General features: G+C 34.5%; 1 protein-coding gene across 1 annotated transcript in view; it reads left to right on the top strand.

The window, feature by feature from the left end:
- The window catches only part of LOC129267057 (uncharacterized), a 113,722-nt gene that overhangs the window by 27,139 nt on the left and 67,993 nt on the right, over positions 1-18,590 (top strand). Inside the window, exons 14-23 of the mRNA XM_064103736.1 lie at positions 220-382; positions 2,095-2,211; positions 7,380-7,561; positions 8,531-8,699; positions 9,283-9,495; positions 10,561-10,710; positions 11,315-11,436; positions 11,748-11,982; positions 15,447-15,560; positions 17,802-17,912. Coding sequence (XP_063959806.1) covers positions 220-382; positions 2,095-2,211; positions 7,380-7,561; positions 8,531-8,699; positions 9,283-9,495; positions 10,561-10,710; positions 11,315-11,436; positions 11,748-11,982; positions 15,447-15,560; positions 17,802-17,912 — 1,576 coding nt within the window. The remainder of the gene's footprint in view (positions 1-219; positions 383-2,094; positions 2,212-7,379; positions 7,562-8,530; positions 8,700-9,282; positions 9,496-10,560; positions 10,711-11,314; positions 11,437-11,747; positions 11,983-15,446; positions 15,561-17,801; positions 17,913-18,590) is intronic.

Here is an 18,590-nt window from a genome sequence, read left to right as displayed (position 1 = left end):
TTGATAGAACATCAATATGTTCAAATCTTTTCACAAATAGTTGAGACTTCTTATAGTGAATGGCTAATAAAGAAGTCAAGAACTAATGTAGATTTGATTTTCCTGCTCTTGCTCATACGTAAGCTGTAGTGTTCAATTTGGGTAGGTAATATATCTCCATCGAAACATTTTATATATCAATACTTTTCTTCTGTGATCAAATTCACATCGATTTCTTAGGCTTTCTACGACAACGGCATTGTATTGGCTTACACCAATGGATCAGGATACGTAGCGAATCCAAATCCAGTGTATCAAACATCACCTGGGAACGAGGCTTACATCTTGCTTGAAAAGGCTCCAGAAGAAGGGATTGAAATGTTGGTCCGAGTCAGTGCATTCGGTAAGTCAGCATTTGAAGATGAATACCAGTTCTGGTAACAATCTCAAGACGAGATTGAACAGAATCCAATAAAATCACCACCCAAATGTCTGTACATGTATGTATAAATAAAAAAAATAGTGCTATATGAATGTGGAAAAGAATTGTGTAATTGCTGAGAATTGAGAAAAATAAGCATGGAATTAAAAAATGTTTTGTATTTTTCCAAACAATATTAATACACTTTCCCACATATGCCTCTTTGTGTTGGAGATCATCTGAATTATCGATTTTCAGTTAAGATTTCCTGATCTGAATTGATATCAATGTACCAGATCTACATGTAGATCTGTGATAATATGGTGGTAATTGACTTTGATTTTTCAGGCTTTCTCATGAAATAATTGGTTGCTAAACTACTTTCTTTTACCTTTGAAATTCTAATGTTTGCACATGAATGTGGTCATTTAGATAAAAAAAAACCTAGTATGCATGTGGATATGTATGGTCAAGGTTCTGAAGGACAAAAAGCAAAAGAATGTTGTTAAAGGGCTGAAACCAAAAGTTAGGACAAGTGCTAGTGTAGTTACGTACATTTGAAAATGAATTTCAAATTAAGGATTTTCCACTTTGTTTCTCCTATTCTTTTTCACAAGATTGTGAAAAGTATAAAGTGTTTGCCACTTTGAGGATCTCAAACATAAGTACATCAAGACTTTTCAAACTTTCATAAATCTTTTAGATTGTAAAGGAAATTGATACAGCTTCTTTTATATTGATCCTCTCATTTTATTCTTCTCAGATTGATTACCCCCTTAACCCTAAAATGGCCAGGGGGGGGGTTGAATCAACCCCCCTCCCCTCAACATTTTCTGAGATCATTCCGCCGCGCGAAATTTTTTGACCGCGCCACTCGCAGAGTTTATACTTTTAAGTCTCGCGCATCTTTTGAGACCAAATTTACGACGCCCGGGTACGCGGTTTTGAAATTACGCAACATTTTGTAAGTGCATGTCAGACCAAAAATTGTTCCAAAACGTGATTTTGTGTACAAAGTCAATGCAAATTGAGTTTTCTCGTCTTATTCATAAAGATATGATTATTTTTACTTTAAACAGCTGAAAGCAATTGATTTTAGCATAATTATGCTTCAAAAAGGTTGTGCAATAAATCTGGTGAAAAAAACAAAGAAAAACAAAAGGTTGAAAAACAAAGAAATACATAGGAAATTCATAAAACAATAAAATACATAAGAAATTGATTTCCAAACCAAAGTTTTTTTAAATTGCCATTGTTAAGAATGCTACAAAGAATATTCTTACCAAAAATTAGCATTCCAGGAGCTTTATTTAGTGAATTAGAGCAAAAAGTATGATTTATGCATAAATTAGCATAATTAATTCATATAAAATAAAATCTCATTATTTTGGAAAATTTTACCATACAGCCTTGTAGATTACATCGCACACTACCAGCATGCAAATTTTTGCAGCGCTCGTGTGATCGGCGGCAGAGATCTCAGGGGGGGTTGAATCAACCCCCCCCCCCCCCCCCCCCGGCCACAGAACAGCCAAAAAAGCCCGGCCTAGTTAGGGTTAAGTTTTCTTTAAACTTCTTGGCTTCTTTCATGAAGTTGACATTAAAGAAGCCATTCTTACTTTAGAAAAATCATAATTATGCACATGCAATATAAATCGTATTCAATTTTATATTTCATCCTGTTTTTTTACCAGAGTGTGAAAGTTATAATGCAACCCCATGCTCCAGGTCTAACCATTGTTATCTAGAGGATGAGATTTGTGATGGGACAGTGCAGTGTGAACGCAGTGGAGAGGATGAACAGGGATGCGGTAAGTTAGTATTTGACATCTAGACTTTATTTCCAGTGTGTACAAGTAACGATACAATCCCATGTTCACACTCTAACCATTGTTATCTGGAGGATGAGATTTGTGATGGGACAGTGAAGTGTGAACTCAGTGGAGAGGATGAACAAGGATGCAATAAGAATATCAAGGCAAGTTTTTAACTCCGGTTTAACTCAGCCTATGGTCTCGTCTGGGCAAAAATTAAGGGAAGCTATAAACATCAAACATTTTTTTGCACTTTATGCTGCATTTGAGTTTACTGTGACCTGTACTAGTATCATTGAAGATTATATGTATGATTTGAGTGCCAAATATGATAAATTGATATTTATTTATGGAGATCTGTGTCACATTTGGCTCCCCATAGTTAGATCTGAACTATAGACCATGGTTTAAGTTATGAAGGACTTCAGAATACAGGCCCAGAGATCTCTGTTTCTGTTTATGGTAACTCTCGTAGGAACATGGCAGGACAGCGTTTTGCTGGTAAATTCCATGCTGGTGTATAACCAATTATCAAGGAAACATTTTACGTCAAGGTTCATCAGCCATGTTGGCTGACCTTATAGACGACAGATATCACTCTCGGGCCTTTTTATCAAAGTGGAGGCAATGGCAGAGTAGGGATTCGAACTCACAGTCTTGCGATTATGAGTCCAATGCTCTAACCACTGGACCACACGACCTGTTGTCTCGATTGAGGATACCCCATTACAGCAGTCAGGCCTATGTTTCTTCCTTCTTCCCAAGAACCTCCGACAGGATCCAGCCCATTACCCCTCTGTTGATGCCTTCAAGGCCATTTTAAATGGGATTTAGAAGTACATGTAAACACCAGAAATAAGAATGCTTTTCTTTAATACACATGTGCACCACAAGAACAAGAGCTTGATTTATTATGTAGAAAAGAGAAGAAAAAAAATCCATATTTTATTGTTCGAAAATAGACATCAGAAATGAAATACTCCGAAAATTTGTTTTGCCCAATTGAGCGTGGGCCCGACAGCCGCTGTGCAGCGCTAGATCGACGAGGCTCTATCCCTTTAGTCAGGCCTCTACAAACAAAATTTTCGTCACATGAAAAAATTTGCTTGCCCAATATAAAAAACTGCTTGCCCAATTTTTTTTTGAATTTTTTCATTATGACGGCACTACTCTTATTTTTGTTAAGGTCCTACAAAATAACAGCAATTGAGAATCATGTACAGTATAAAAGAACACGCATTGAAAAGGATATTTTTAGCAACGTAGGCCTGAGTCTTTACGTTTATTTTGGAGAAAAAAAAAACGCTATTTTATGGGCATTTGAGGTTAAAAAAAAAAACCTTAACCAAAAGTTCCTAAAATTTCATATTTTGCATCTTTAAATCCACGAAATGGTTACCTGCTTACCATATTTCCTTAGAATTGCTTTCATTTACATGGAGTTGGAAACTATAAAGAAAGCCAGTGAAAAATGTTCAGCTCTTTATTGACTCGGAAAAAGGTTTTATCATCAAAAGTGGAGTGGCTAAAATTTCACATTTTGCATCTTGAAATCCATGAAATGGTAATTTATTTTCCATATTTCCTTGATTTTAAAAAAGAAATTAGTTGGAAACCATCAAGTCTTTTCTTCATCATTTTATGATGTTGCACTTGGTCAATAATTTTTATCTACATGTTTTCACATGCTACTTTTTTGTATTTTGAGGAATACCTGTTAAATTACTAATGAATTATTACTAACATTGTTTAATGATAATATTGTTTGATTTTTAAGTTATTTTTTTCATGCTTAGAATCTTGGGTGTGTGTGTGTTTGTGTGGGTGTGACTGTGAGTTGAACTTGGATATAAATGAATTCAATATCTAATTTCTACTTTGCCTATTCCAGTACAATAACCTGTACTCGGCCATGTAATAAAGGCCCACATACCCTAACTTTTTCTGAAGTTCTTTGAAAACGCAGACTTCTACGAAAATTGCATTTCTCTATGGGGGAGTCTAAATTCGGTGAGAATGTATTCATTAATAACTTAAATATACATGACAATGAAGAAATCATCAAACTCTATTGGCAGTTTTGAATGATATACCCAAAATATAAACTCTGTCTGAAACAGAAAATCACCATCATTGAGGCCTTTACTGAGCGAATTGTCCTCCAGAGCTCTGGCAGAGAGACAGAGCTCAGACTGGCTAGCTAGTATGCGTACGTGTGTGAGCCTCCCGCTGGCCTTGTAAAATAGATGGAGCTTTGTTTGATGATTTATTGTCTGATATTTACCTCATCCCCTCAAAAAGGGAAACAAATGAATTCTAAGTTATAATTAACAAATACGGCAAGTTATTTTGGATGTTAATACATGTAGGCCGTTTTGAAAAGCAAAGCCGAATGACAACTCACCAATGCGAGGTTACTAGACTCTGTGATTTATTTCCTGTGTAATTTGAATTATTTTATCACAGAATTGTGATATCGGATGGGGGAAAATGTGCATTAGAAATTGCACATGTTTGTAGTCATAATGGACCCCTATACTACATGCAACTGTGTCCCGGCCGTTGCGTTGATTTTTTTTCATACCTGGTACCATGTGTATGGAAATACGTGGTACAGAAAAAATAACGGAACTTCGGAATTCGAAACTGCGCTACTCGCTATTTTTTAAGGCTTATTCATGATTTTGAGTGTGGATTTTGGATTATTTATGGAAAACGTGGTACGGTACAGAAAAAAGAGGCAACAACCATTTGCCCGATGGGGCAATTGACTTTGAGAAGTGCTTGCCCGCACGTCATTTTCACTTGCCCTGGGCAAGCGGGTTTGTCGCGCCCTGCTTTAGTTGTTGAACGCCAAACAGAGTAGCAGCAACTCCCATCTTTTAACATCTTTTGGTCTGACGCAGTCGGGTTTGAACCCTGACCTACCAGTTGTGAGACGGACGCTTTACCAACTGAGCCAACACACCGGTTCCCAGTAACAGTATGTGAAAAGTTCCACACATACACACACAACCAGTGCATTTATCTTCCTTACCTTGAAGCAGCACTTAGTCTGAAAGAAGGAGAAGAAGAAGAGTTTGTTTCCAGATTGTATTCATGACATCCGGAAAAAAAAAAGAAAATTTGAAGTGAATTTGAGTGTTAAATATACTAATAATGTCTTTCACAAATAAATTTGCATATTTCATAATAAATGAAAAATAATTATTTTCAGATTTTTAAATTTCAAACTGGCTTGTAGTATGTGGTAAAGAATGTGCATGCCACATTTTGGTGCAATTGCACGATTGGCAGCCCTCCCCCCTCCCTGTCCTCAATTTATCTCAAATAGCCTAATCTTTTTAGGGTTAAATGGTTTTTGTCTCACCTGCATAGCAGAGTGAGACTATAGGCGCCGCTTTTCCGACGGCGGCGGCGGCGTCAACACCAAATCTTAACCTGAGGTTAAGTTTTTGAAATGACAGCATAACTTAGAAAGTATATGGACCTAGTTCATGAAACTTGGCCATAAGGTTAATCAAGTATTACTGAACATCCTGCCTGAGTTTCATGTCACATGACCAAGGTCAAAGGTCATTTAGGGTCAATGAACTTAGACCATGTTGGGGGAATCAACATCAAAATCTTAACCTAAGGTTAAGTTTTTGAAATGTCATCATAACTTAGAAAATATATGGACCTAGTTCATGAAACTTATACATAAGGTTAATCAAGTATCACTGAACATCCTGCATGAGTTTCACGTCACATGACCAAGGTCAAAGGTCATTTAGGGTCAATGAACTTTGGCCGAATTGGGGGTATCTGTTGAATTACCATCATAACTTTGAAAGTTTATGGATCTGATTCATGAAACTTGGACATAATAGTAATCAAGTATTACTGAACATCCTGTGCAAGTTTCAGGTCACATGATCAAGGTCAAAGGTCATTTAGGGTCAATGAACTTTGGCCAAATTGGGGTATTTGTTGAATTACAGCCATAAATTTGAAAGTGTGTTGGTCTAGTTCATAAAACTTGGACATAATAGTAATCAAGTATCACTGAACATCCTGTGCGAGTTTCAGGTCACATGATCAAGGTCAAAGGTCATGTAAGGTCAAAGAACTTTGGCCACGTTGGGGGTATTTGTTGAATTGCCATCATATCTCTATAAGTGTATTGGTCTAGTTCATAAAACGTGGAAATAAGAGTAACCAAGTATCACTGAACATCTTGTGCGAGTTATAGTAGTTTTCAAAATCAGCACTGCTGCTATATTGAATCGCGTGATGCAGGTGAGACGGCCAGAGGCATTCCACTTGTTGTCATTTTGTTACCTCCAACATTTTATAATTTTACATGTAAAGTCATACTGGCCTAGATCATTAAGTATAATATAAATATGTAGTTGTACATGTATGATTATGTATTATGACCTTGCTATTGAATGAAAATTCAAATCTAAATTCACCTTTATTTCCACAATTAAAATTATATATACAAATTATTAACATTAAAATATATTTCACATGTGGAAGGGTCAAAGGAAGCACAACTGCTTGTATAATTAACCCCATACTGATAACAAAATCACATTAATACATGTAAAATGAGCACATGAATATACAGTTTAGGCCGAAAGTTTACATACACCCATGGAATTCAGTGAAATTTGTTTGCTTGCCAAACATCGTAAAAATTTACTATATCTTCAGAAATATAAATACTACCATGACGAATTTGGTATCAAATGAAAGAGCATATTAAGCTCTTTCATATGATTGGGATTAAAGTATATTTCAGGTGGAACTTTCTTTGTCTTCAGATAGCTTATAGGCAAATATGCCAACTAAAATGCTTTGTGAGATATTTGTTTCATTTAAGCAAAGTTTGAATTAGGAGACATAAACAATGCATGCTTTATATGTTCTTAAATTTCTTACAAATAGTTTAGCATATTAAGACAATTCTGAAAAGAAAGAAAAATGGGAAATGTAGACTTCTGATTGGTTGTAAATCAAGTTGCATATGATTTTTAGAGGTAGATGTGATTTCAACCCTCTCCGCAACAAACCCTTGATCTCAAATATTGCTTCCACTTGGTCGATTATTCAAACTATAGTTAAAATAAACAGAATTGGTCGTATTGTTATTTGATTTTGATATTTTTTTTATTCAGAATGTGGAGGAGACTTGGTATCAGCTACAGGGTCTTTCTCATCACCTAGCTATCCTAATGAATACACACACTCCAGGATTTGTGAGTGGCGTATTACTGTTCAAACTGGTCATCTTATTAATCTTTACTTTGATGACTTTGATATTGAAGATGCTACAGGCTGTACCTATGACTCAGTTAAGGTAGGTTTACATTCAATTGTTATTAGTTGTTGCATTCGATTTAAGATAAATAAAGATTGGTAAAGTAAAAGATTTACTTTTATACTTGAATGATACACAATATTGTTGGAAATTTGGATGGGACTGGATGAAAAATTGACTCATTCTGAATGCATGGATTAATTAAAAGAGCTTTATAATTATATTGGTGACAACTTTTATGTTCATGCTAGTGCATTTATTATTTCATCATTTGTAATAAACCATGTTTATTGCTATCGTATATCATTGTTACTTTCATACATGTGTACAGTGGTTTCGCCGATAGCTATTCAATGCTAAATCCCCTGTGTTGTTTGTTCCTTTCTTAGAGGTATACAATGGTTTAAATTATAACTCTCTAATGCTGTATATCCTATATGGTTTGTTCCTTTCTTACAGGTATACATTACAATGGTTTAGCGGATAACTCTCCATTACTGAATACCCTATGTGGTTTGTTCCTTTCTTACAGGTATACAATGGTTTAGCTGATAACTGTCCATTACTGAATACCCTATGTGGTTTGTTCCTTTCTTACAGGTATACAATGGTTTAGCTGATAACTGTCCATTTCTGAATACCCTATGTGGTTTGTTTCTTTCTTACAGGTATACAATGGTTTAGCTGATAACTGTCCATTACTGAATACCCTATGTGGTTTGTTCCTTTCTTACAGGTATACAATGGTTTAGCGGATAACTGTCCATTACTGAATACCCTATGTGGTTTGTTCCTTTCTTACAGGTATACAATGGTTTAGCTGATAACTGTCCATTTCTGAATACCCTATGTGGTTTGTTCCTTTCTTACAGGTATACAATGGTTTAGCTGATAACTGTCCATTTCTGAATACCCTATGTGGTTTGTTCCTTTCTTACAGGTATACAATGGTTTAGCTGATAACTCTCCATTACTGAATACCCTATGTGGTTTGTTCCTTTCTTACAGGTATACAATGGTTTAGCTGATAATTCTCCATTGCTGAATACCCTATGTGGTTCAGACACTCCTGATATGATCTCTTCAAGTGGAAATACCATGAGAGTGGTCTTCAGTACTGATGGTTCTATTGCAGGTCGAGGGTTCCAAGCTCGCTATGATTCAAATGATGCATCAGGTAAGGATGATTAAGAAAACTCTTTTTATTTTTGGACTGATTGACTGATTGATTGCTTGATATCACATGAAACCAATTTTAGACCAGTTATTTTGAGTCTTTATTTCTTCCAAGATATGTTCCATAAAGTTCAATGCTAGGCATAACTCTATACCACGTTAACTACTATAGATGTACTGAACCTTATTAAACTTAAATTCTACATATGTATGTTTACAAATTAAAACCTGTTTAAAATGTCAGTTGATAATAGCAGATCTTTGTATCAATTGAGTGACGTACATGTACTAGTGCTTGCATAGTTTACTGTGGAGATGATAAGGAAGTGAATTTATGGAAAAGTCCTTCTCTCATGTATATCATGAATATTAGTTAACCGGATAAACAAAACTCGATTTTGATACCGTGCAAATTTTTCATGGACCCCAATATGAGTCGTCTTGGGCGTAGGGCTCAATGAATAACAATCAAATAAATCTGGTATATAAAGCCAAACTGCCTGTACGAATCATCCTTTGGGTTTCCTTTGAACGGTATTTATGCATTAATGGTGTAATTTTTTGTATGTGTTTTACTGTTACAGTATGTGGAGGTCAGATCACAGTTGGACCTGGTGGATCAGGATATATCTTCAGTCCTCAGTATGGTATAGCTGACTATTCAAACAACATCATGTGTGAATGGACCTTGGGAAACTCAGCAAACACAAATAGCTCTCTCTATCTCACATTTGATGATGGTTTTGATCTGGAATTTCACAGCACTTGCTCATTTGACTACCTTCAGCTTTTTGAAGGTACTACTGTCTTCCAGTTTACATTTTCTTATTCTATCGATCAATGTATGTGATTAACCTGGAGGGGTGTTTTTGCAATATTGAGATCAGTAGTTCACTTAAAAGGGAGTTCATTTTCAAAAGGATGATGGTGTTGATGATGGTGATGATTATGATGATGATGATGATGATAACAATGATAATGTTGATTGAGACAATGAAGATGAAGAAAAACACTTGAGACATACATTGGTGTATTAATCTTGTCTCTAAAATAGTGGGATATTAACCCTAATAGGACTGGGGGGAGACATCCCCCTCCCCCCTCTTAACGTGTCATGCAATATTTCCAAAATGCAGAAAGATAGCACCAGAGCTTATTTTATGACTTTTTTCTTTGAAGTTTCGTGCAACTTCTGAGACCAAATGGGGCAACATACGAGTATAGCATTGCGATGCCACATAACTTTTTATGAGACAATTTCATTTTTGAAATGACTCATTTTTTATATTTTGTATACGTCTATGGGAGATGAAATTCTTAGAATGGTTACTATATTTCATTTTTATTGGCCTGCTCAATTAATTGATTTAATTTAGTTGTTAAATGGTCCCATGAAAAAAACAACCAAAAGATGAAAAAAACAACGAATGACACAAGAAAAACAAAGAAACACATAGGTAAAAGTTTTGCTTTCGCAATTTTTTTTGTGTGAAAACCTTTAAATAAGATTTCAAAGATGACATCTGAAAACAAAATGAAAATCTGAAGTGAAAGTGGGGGTTGAATATGCAAATAATGTTTTTCATGAATAAATTTACATATTTTATATTTGATAATTAAAGATAATTATTTCAATAGTTCTATTTTATACTGGCTTGTAGTTTACGTGTTAAAGAATGTGCTTACCAAATTTTGGTGTGATCTCATGAACAGCATCCAAGACCAGTCCTTGGTACGTCTAAAATAGCCCAGTCCTTTTAGGGTTAAAATGTGTCATTTTATTTTAGAAAGAAATGAATGAGTTTTGAATTTTTGTAATGTTGGAAAGCATTAATAATGGTGTTTAAATACTTTGATTATAGGACCTGATGGCAGTGGTGTAGAGTTGGAAAGGTTCTGTGGTAGAACAGCTCCCAATCCATACTTTATCCCATTTCAAACAACTTTCTTGAGATTTAGAACTGATGGAAGTGTGGTGGGTGAAGGATTTAGAATGCTCTATCAAGCATCAGGTTGGTAACCCTTAATACTCTCTGTTAAATCATCCCGCAGTATCTGGAGGAGATTACTTATTAAAACCTGTAATAAAAAAATCCAAAACATGAAATGATTTCATGTGACCAAATTTTCTTTTAGTCAAAGGAGACTGAAATCCTGTACGATTAGTGAAAGATTGAGAAAAATTGTACAAATAAGAAAGTGTTTAGCATGTAAATGCCAAGAATACTGATACTAGGGAGATCCTCGCATTGGCAGTGTGACCAAGATGTATGATGTCAACCCTCCCCCTCCAAAAAAAAAAAAGATGGGCCAAAGAAATATAGGTGTGCCCATTTCTGCTCATTCTGATCCTCCAATATAATTTCCTTGACATTTAAGATTTTAGATTTAGATTTTGGGGGAAGGGCAAATAGAGGTCTGGCAAATTATCTTGTCATATCTTAAAATACATACTGTTCATGTTGACATCATTCATTAAAAGAAAAATGTTGAAAAGGATTTCAACCTTGCCTATGGAAACATAATGTATGTGACATAGATCGTTGTTTTGATATTTACAGTTATATGCACCTCTTCAACATAATAAAAATGCTGATTATTTTTGTCTGATTTCAGGTTGTGGTGGTATTGTATCTGGTACATCGGGTGTTATTACCAGTCCTAACTTCCCGAATGATTATAACCATGATGACTATTGTGCTTGGAGGATAGATGCTCCTGTTGGTGAAACCATTACTGTAAGTCACTCATCTCTTTATTCATTTTTATCATGAGATTTGTCACATAATTGTTATTAGTTGATGCAGATAAGTTGGACTTGCAGATATTCAATGTTAATCTCAAGAAATTTCTTACTTCAAAAGTGGATCCAGTGAAGCAAGTGAGCATGTTCTATCCATGGATTCTCTACCCTGTGCAGCATGATTAGTAATCCAACAAAACAAAATGGCAGATCGTGATCATCTAGTGTTAGAAGTGTACTAGAATACGGCAGCAGAATTAACATCATTTCCACATGTCTTTGTTTTTATTTCTGATTCTCTCGTAGTACACCTTCACTTCATTTGATATTGAGACTCATCCTAACTGTGGATATGACTACCTGTCTATAAGGAATGGGGGATTCCCCGATTCACCTCAAATCTCTGGTCAATACCCAATCTGTGGCAGTGTAGCTCCAAGTAGCTTCACATCATCTGGTAACCAGCTCTTCATCATCTTTAAAACCGATGAAGTCTCATCGGGTGGAGGATTCCGAATGGAGTGGACAACCGTTACTAATGGTCAGTTAAATATCAAGAGATGTGTATTAAAGAAATATTTATTTGTGATTAAACAAAAAGACTGAAAGAAATTTACAAATGTTTGTCATTTAATTCTATTCAAGTAAATCTCTGTAAGCCTATGTTACAATCAATTATTAGATTGATTCTAATTCTAGAGGATCTGGTCTCCGTTACATGAAAAAAAATTACTAGTATGGTAAAGTTGCACTTTATTGTACCTATCATGGTAATGCTTAATATCAAAATTATCTACCTTAAAGGCCAAATCCACCCTTTACCATAAGTTGATTTTGATAAATAGAGAAAAATAAAACCAACCTCGCACTGACAATTTCATCAAAGATTGATGTGAAATAGGAAGTTGTAGCATATAAGTTTTGCTTAATTTCATGAAACAGTTATATGTGCATATTGGGTGATATGCAAAAGAGGAACTGATGATGTCACCATTTTTGTCTCACCTGCATAGCAGAGTGAGACTATAGGCGCCGCTTTTCCGACGGCGACGGCGGCGGCGGCGGCGGCGTCAACACCAAATCTTAACCTGAGGTTAAGTTTTTGAAATGACAGCATAACTTAGAAAGTATATGGACCTACATGTAGTTCATGAAACTTGGCCATAAGGTTAATCAAGTATTACTGAACATCCTGCCTGAGTTTCATGTCACATGACCATGGTCAATGGTCATTTAGGGTCAATGAACTTAGACCATGTTGGGGGAATCAACATCAAAATCTTAACCTAAGGTTAAGTTTTTGAAATGTCATCATAACTTAGAAAATATATGGACCTAGTTCATGAAACTTATACATAAGGTTAATCAAGTATCACTGAACATCCTGCATGAGTTTCACGTCACATGACCAAGGTCAATGGTCATTTAGGGTCAATGAACTTTGGCCGAATTGGGGGTATCTGTAGATTTACCATCATAACTTTAAAAGTTTATGGATCTGATTCATGAAACTTGGACATAATAGTAATCAAGTATTACTGAACATCCTGTGCAAGTTTCAGGTCACATGATCAAGGTCAAAGGTCATTTAGGGTCAATGAACTTTGGTCAAATTGGGGTATTTGTTGAATTACCGCCATAACTTTGAAAGTGTGTTGGTCTAGTTCATAAAACTTGGACATAAGAGTAATGAAGTATCACTGAACATCCTTTGCGCATTTTAGGTCACATGACCAAGGTCAAAGGTCAATGAACTTTGGCCATAATGGGGGTATCTGTTGAATTACCATCATAACTTGGAAAGTTGATGGATCTTTCTCTTGAAACTTGGACATAAGAGTAATCAAGTATCACTGAACATCCTGTGCGAGTTTCAGGTCACATGATCAAGGTCAAAGGTCATGTAAGGTCAATGAACTTTGGCCACGTTGGGGGTATTTGTTGAATTACCATCATATCTCTATAAGTGTATGGGTCTAGTTCATAAAACGTGGAAATAAGAGTAACCAAGTATCACTGAACATCTTGTGCGAGTTATAGTAGTTTTCAAAATCAGCACTGCTGCTATATTGAATCGCGTGATGTAGGTGAGACGGCCAGAGGCATTCCACTTGTTTAAATACTTGTAGTACATTTCAAGGTGGAAATATTCATATTGATATAATTAATCTTGCGTAATGATTATTTATATCTTTGAACAATGTATGATAAACGCTTGTTCTTGAAATCCCGGCAACATGAAATAAAGCAAAAATATATGGAATATTAATAGATAAAACGGATCAGAGATTATTCAAAATATCATTCTAAATAGTATGAGGCGGAAAGAATACAGTGTATAATTATCTTTCACAATTATCTACAGTATCTTCCAACCAGGGGTGTGAGAGTTCAGATTTTTATCTGATTTCAGATTTTTTTGTTTTGATTTTCAGCTTAATTTCAGCTTATTTTGGGCCTTCCTCTGTACAAAAAGTATGGGAGCTCTTTCTATTTCAGACTTTTTCAACACTCTTCAGCTTTTTTCAGATATTTTTATTTGTGACCACTCACACCCCTGCTTCCAACAATGTACGATTTTTGCTTGTGTTTTTGTTTCCGCTCCGAAACAAAATGATGGTATAAAGGTATGAAATATTGAGCTAAAAGTTTGTTAAATGGTTTTAAAATACATGTACTTGTACTTTTCAAGGTGGAAATATATATTTACAGGCCTCTACAAAAATATTTTTCATCACTTGCCCAACAGGGCAAGTGATGAAAATATTTGCTTCCCCGATAGAAAAAATTGCTTACCCAATTTGTTTTATTATTTTCTTTCATTATTTTTTTTACAACGGTACTATTATTTATGAAGATCATATAAATAAAAACAATTGAGAATCATGTACAGCAAAGAACACACATTTATAATTATATTTTTAGCAAAGTAGGCCCGAGTCATTACGTTTATTTTGAAGAAAAAAAAAACTTTTGCTATAGTACTAGTAGATCCAAATGGGCGTTAAAGGTTAAAAAAAAGTAATAATAAAAAAAAAACTTCCCCAAAAGTTGCTAAAATTTCACATTTTGCATCTTTGAATCCATGCCATTTATTTTCCATATTTCCTTTAAATTGTTTTGATTTAGTTGGAAACTATCAAGAAAATTAAGAATATTCACCTCTCTCTTGTCTTTTCATCATCGTATTATGATGTTACACTCGGTCAATATTCTTTTATATTGTGGTCCCACAAGTACCGTAGAGTTTCATGGTGTTGCAACATTATACTTGGTCAACACCACGAAAGTCTACATGTGGGACAACAGTAAGAAAAAACATTTACCGAGCATAACATCATCAAAATCAGAGTCAAGAAAGAGCTTAATATTCTTCATTTTTTTCGGTTGTTTCCAACTAGATCAAAACAATTTCAAGGTAATATGAAAAATAGACGTCCATTTCATGTATTTAAAGATTAAAAATGTGAAATTTTAGCCACTTTTGCCTTTTTTAAAATTTTTGTTTATTATTTTTTTTTTTGGAGGGGGGTTGCATCGGCAAATTGCGCAAGATAGTAGCGCATGCCCACATAGAACATAAGATGAGATGGCACGGTTCTTCGAACGAGGTACCGGTGATAAATTATCTGTATTTGGCGCTGATTTTACATCAGTTCCACTGTTTTTTTACTGGTTTGACAATATATGAGAGATAGTTGTGATTATCACTGACATTTTATTATTTTATTTTCAAAATATTCACTTGCCCGATCGGGCAATTGGCTTTGAGAAATGCTTGCCCGCCCGTCATTTTCACTTGCCCCGGGCAAGCGGGTTTGTCGCGCCCTGTATTTATATTGATATAATTAACCTTTGAAACCATTTTTTAAACCAATTTTAAACCGTAGATTAAAACCTTGGTTTGAAACCTTGAATTGAAACTGTGGTTAAAATCATGGATCGAAACTGTTATGAATTTAGCTACGTGTATTATGAAATCAATTATCAATTTTCTTGTGACAGATGTATGTACTGGCTTTGTATGTGAAACCTTCTTTGGCAATTGTCTTCTTGAAATGTATGTCTGTGATGGCATGCCTGATTGCTCGGATGGTACAGATGAATTGAACTGTAATGGTGAGTCTTTTCTTGATAAGATAGCTACATTAAAGGTCAAGTCCACCTCATTAAAATGTTGATTTGAATCAAAAGAGAAAAATCAGAAAAGTACATGTATCATGCTGAAAATTTTATCAAAATTGGATGTATTATGAGAAAGTTATGACATTTTAAAGTTTTGCTTATTTTTCACAAAAAAGTCATATGCACAATTTTATAGTCACATGCAATTGAGAGAATGAATGATGTCCCTCAGTCACCATTTCATTTGATTTTTATTGTTTGAATTATACAAATTTTTAATTTGTACAGATTTGACATTAAGGACCAACTCGACTGAACCATGTAATATTATAACAATGGTAATTCCACATGTTCAGTGAGAAATAAAACATTGTTTCACAGGACAATGAGGAGAAAATTAGAATATTTCATATTTCCTATAATAAAATACAAAAGAAAAAGTGAGTGAGTGATGTCATCAGTTCCCTCATTTGCATACCGACCGGGATGTGCATATAACTATCATGTGAAGTTAAGCAAAACTTTAAAACATAACTTTTTTATTCTACATCCGATTTTGATGAAATTTTCAGTGTTATGCTCGTTTGATTTTTCTTGTTTTATTCAAATCAACTTTTCGTTAGGGTGGACTTGTCCTTTAACTATACTGCATGTGATTTTGACTTTGAAATCATAAATTTTGTAAAATCAATTTTATATTCAAAACATCAACACATCTTGTAATTTCCTGCTTGTCAAATAAATGCTCAAATATTACTCCTATTTTGAATTCGCTGCACTGGCTACCTACTGTATAAAGAATCAGATAATTGTTAAGATATTTTTGCTCGCTTTTAATTGCATTCATGGATCAGCACCCCAATACAATTTCAATACTATAAATCAACTAGGATTCTTTACATTTTGACATCTGGTTCGCTTGAGGTTATAAAAGGATAAAAGGAAAGAAAACAACAAAGTGAACTAACATTACACAGTGATAAAATCTCAGATCATTCCATTCATGCTTCATCATTTCAATCCTTTTTTGTAATATTGACCCCAAATGAGTGAATAAAATAGGTTATTGCAAGAATGCGTATTTTACTGATTTTATCTCAGCATCAATCAAAAAATATTTTTTCTCAATCCTGACAACCCTACTGAAATAAGTTTATTATGAAATGATTAAACTCTAGTAAGTCACAAGGATATACATGTAGATAAGTGCATCTACATGTATGCTTGACGAAAATATTCATGGTACATGTATTGTTGGTCCTTTAACTTTAATTTTTAATTAATCTGTATTATTTGATTTGTCCAAATCTACTCAGAACTGCAAAAATTACCCCACTGTTTAAAAAAAGATACTGATGAAATAAGTAGCTACATATGGACCAATGATTATACCTCCAAAATCTCAACAACAACAAAAATATGAAATATTTCAATTTTGTCCTCATCATTTGAAACAAAGTTTTATTCCTCCCTGAAAATGTGGAATTATTTTTGTTTTTAAATTTGGTGGTTTAGTCAATTCATTTTTTTCAAATCCACAAAAAATTGAGACATTGTATAATTCAAACAATGAAACGCAATCAATATAAAAAAAATAGTGAGTGAAGAACATCATCTGTTCTCATTTGCATATAATTGAGGTATGTTTAAACTGTTTTCGTTAGAAAAAAAACAAAACTTTGAAATGTCCTAAATTTCTTATTTTACATCCAGTTTTCATGAAATTTTCAGCGTTATGCTTGATGAATTTTCTCTATTGATTCAAGGGGGCTTGACCCTTAACCACTATATATTATTTCACAAACTACATTTATTTGGAAAGTGGGGAAATGGACACGATGTTTAAAATATTATGTATCAACTAGACAACAGTACTCTATGTTATGTAATAGATACTGTATGTTATGAATACATTAAACCTTTAAACTGTTAAATGTGACGTGCCCCAGGGGTCGATTTTGGGACCGCTGCTCTTATGTCAATGATACAGTATATTAAATATTTCCCCTTTGTTATCTTTTATCCTGTTTCTGCAGATGATATTAATATTTAACTTTTTTTTAAACTATGAAGAAGGAGAAAGAGGAGGATGGATAATACATGTGTGTGTTTATACTGAACACATGAATATTACGTTTTTTTGTGTCATAAAACTCTTTGTGATTGATGTCTCTATTAAGATTTTTAGATCGTTCCGAACCCTCTTTAATTTTCTTTGTGTTTTTTTTTCTACAGTTACGGAGCCCCCTTGTTTCCAATGTCCATCAGAACCAGACTGCATATATCTTTCTTACGTTTGTGATGGCGTTGATGATTGTCTGGACGGGTCAGATGAAGTGAATTGCAGTAAGCTCAAATCTGAACATTAATTTTTTTTTTTTTTTTTTTTTTTGGGGGGGGAGTGCATTATCCTCTCCACCTTGACATAAATTTGTAATATTTTGAGGATTGACTCTGTTAGATGTCTGTGCACGTTTAGCCATGTGAAGGTCATCTTTACGGACAGTTCTTGTCCTGACTACGCATAAAACTTGGATTGGGAGTTTTCCTGATGTGTGATGAAAACGTGCTCATATCTTTGTGATTATTGGACCATATCACATAAAGTTTTCATCCAGTTGTAGAAACTGAATTTTAATTTACTAGTGTAAAGAGGAGAACAATATTTGTTGTGGGACACGCTTTATATGAAATCCTACAGTCATGTTTTAAAATTCTATATTTAACCCTAGTAAGAAGGGGGGTCTGATTTAGCCCCCAGCCCCCCCCCCCCCCGACATTTTTTCAGATAAATCAGCTATGTAAATTTTTTTGACGGCGTCGCTCGTTGTTTTTTTTATTTCAAGTCCAAAAGTGTGACCCCAGGGTACACGGTTCCCTCATTACACAACATTTTGTACATGTACGTACATGCACACCCAAATTTGCTCAAAAATATAAATTTGTGTACAAATCCAATGCAATAGTGTCCAAAATTCATAAATGTGTCATTATTTTCTACTGATTTTTTTCTAATGAAACTCA

This window comes from Lytechinus pictus, chromosome 8 (assembly GCF_037042905.1).
Source record: "Lytechinus pictus isolate F3 Inbred chromosome 8, Lp3.0, whole genome shotgun sequence".
NCBI classification, from domain to species: domain Eukaryota; kingdom Metazoa; phylum Echinodermata; class Echinoidea; order Temnopleuroida; family Toxopneustidae; genus Lytechinus; species Lytechinus pictus.
Note: the sequence above shows the minus strand (reverse complement) of the source record. Positions and strands in the feature narration are given on the sequence as shown.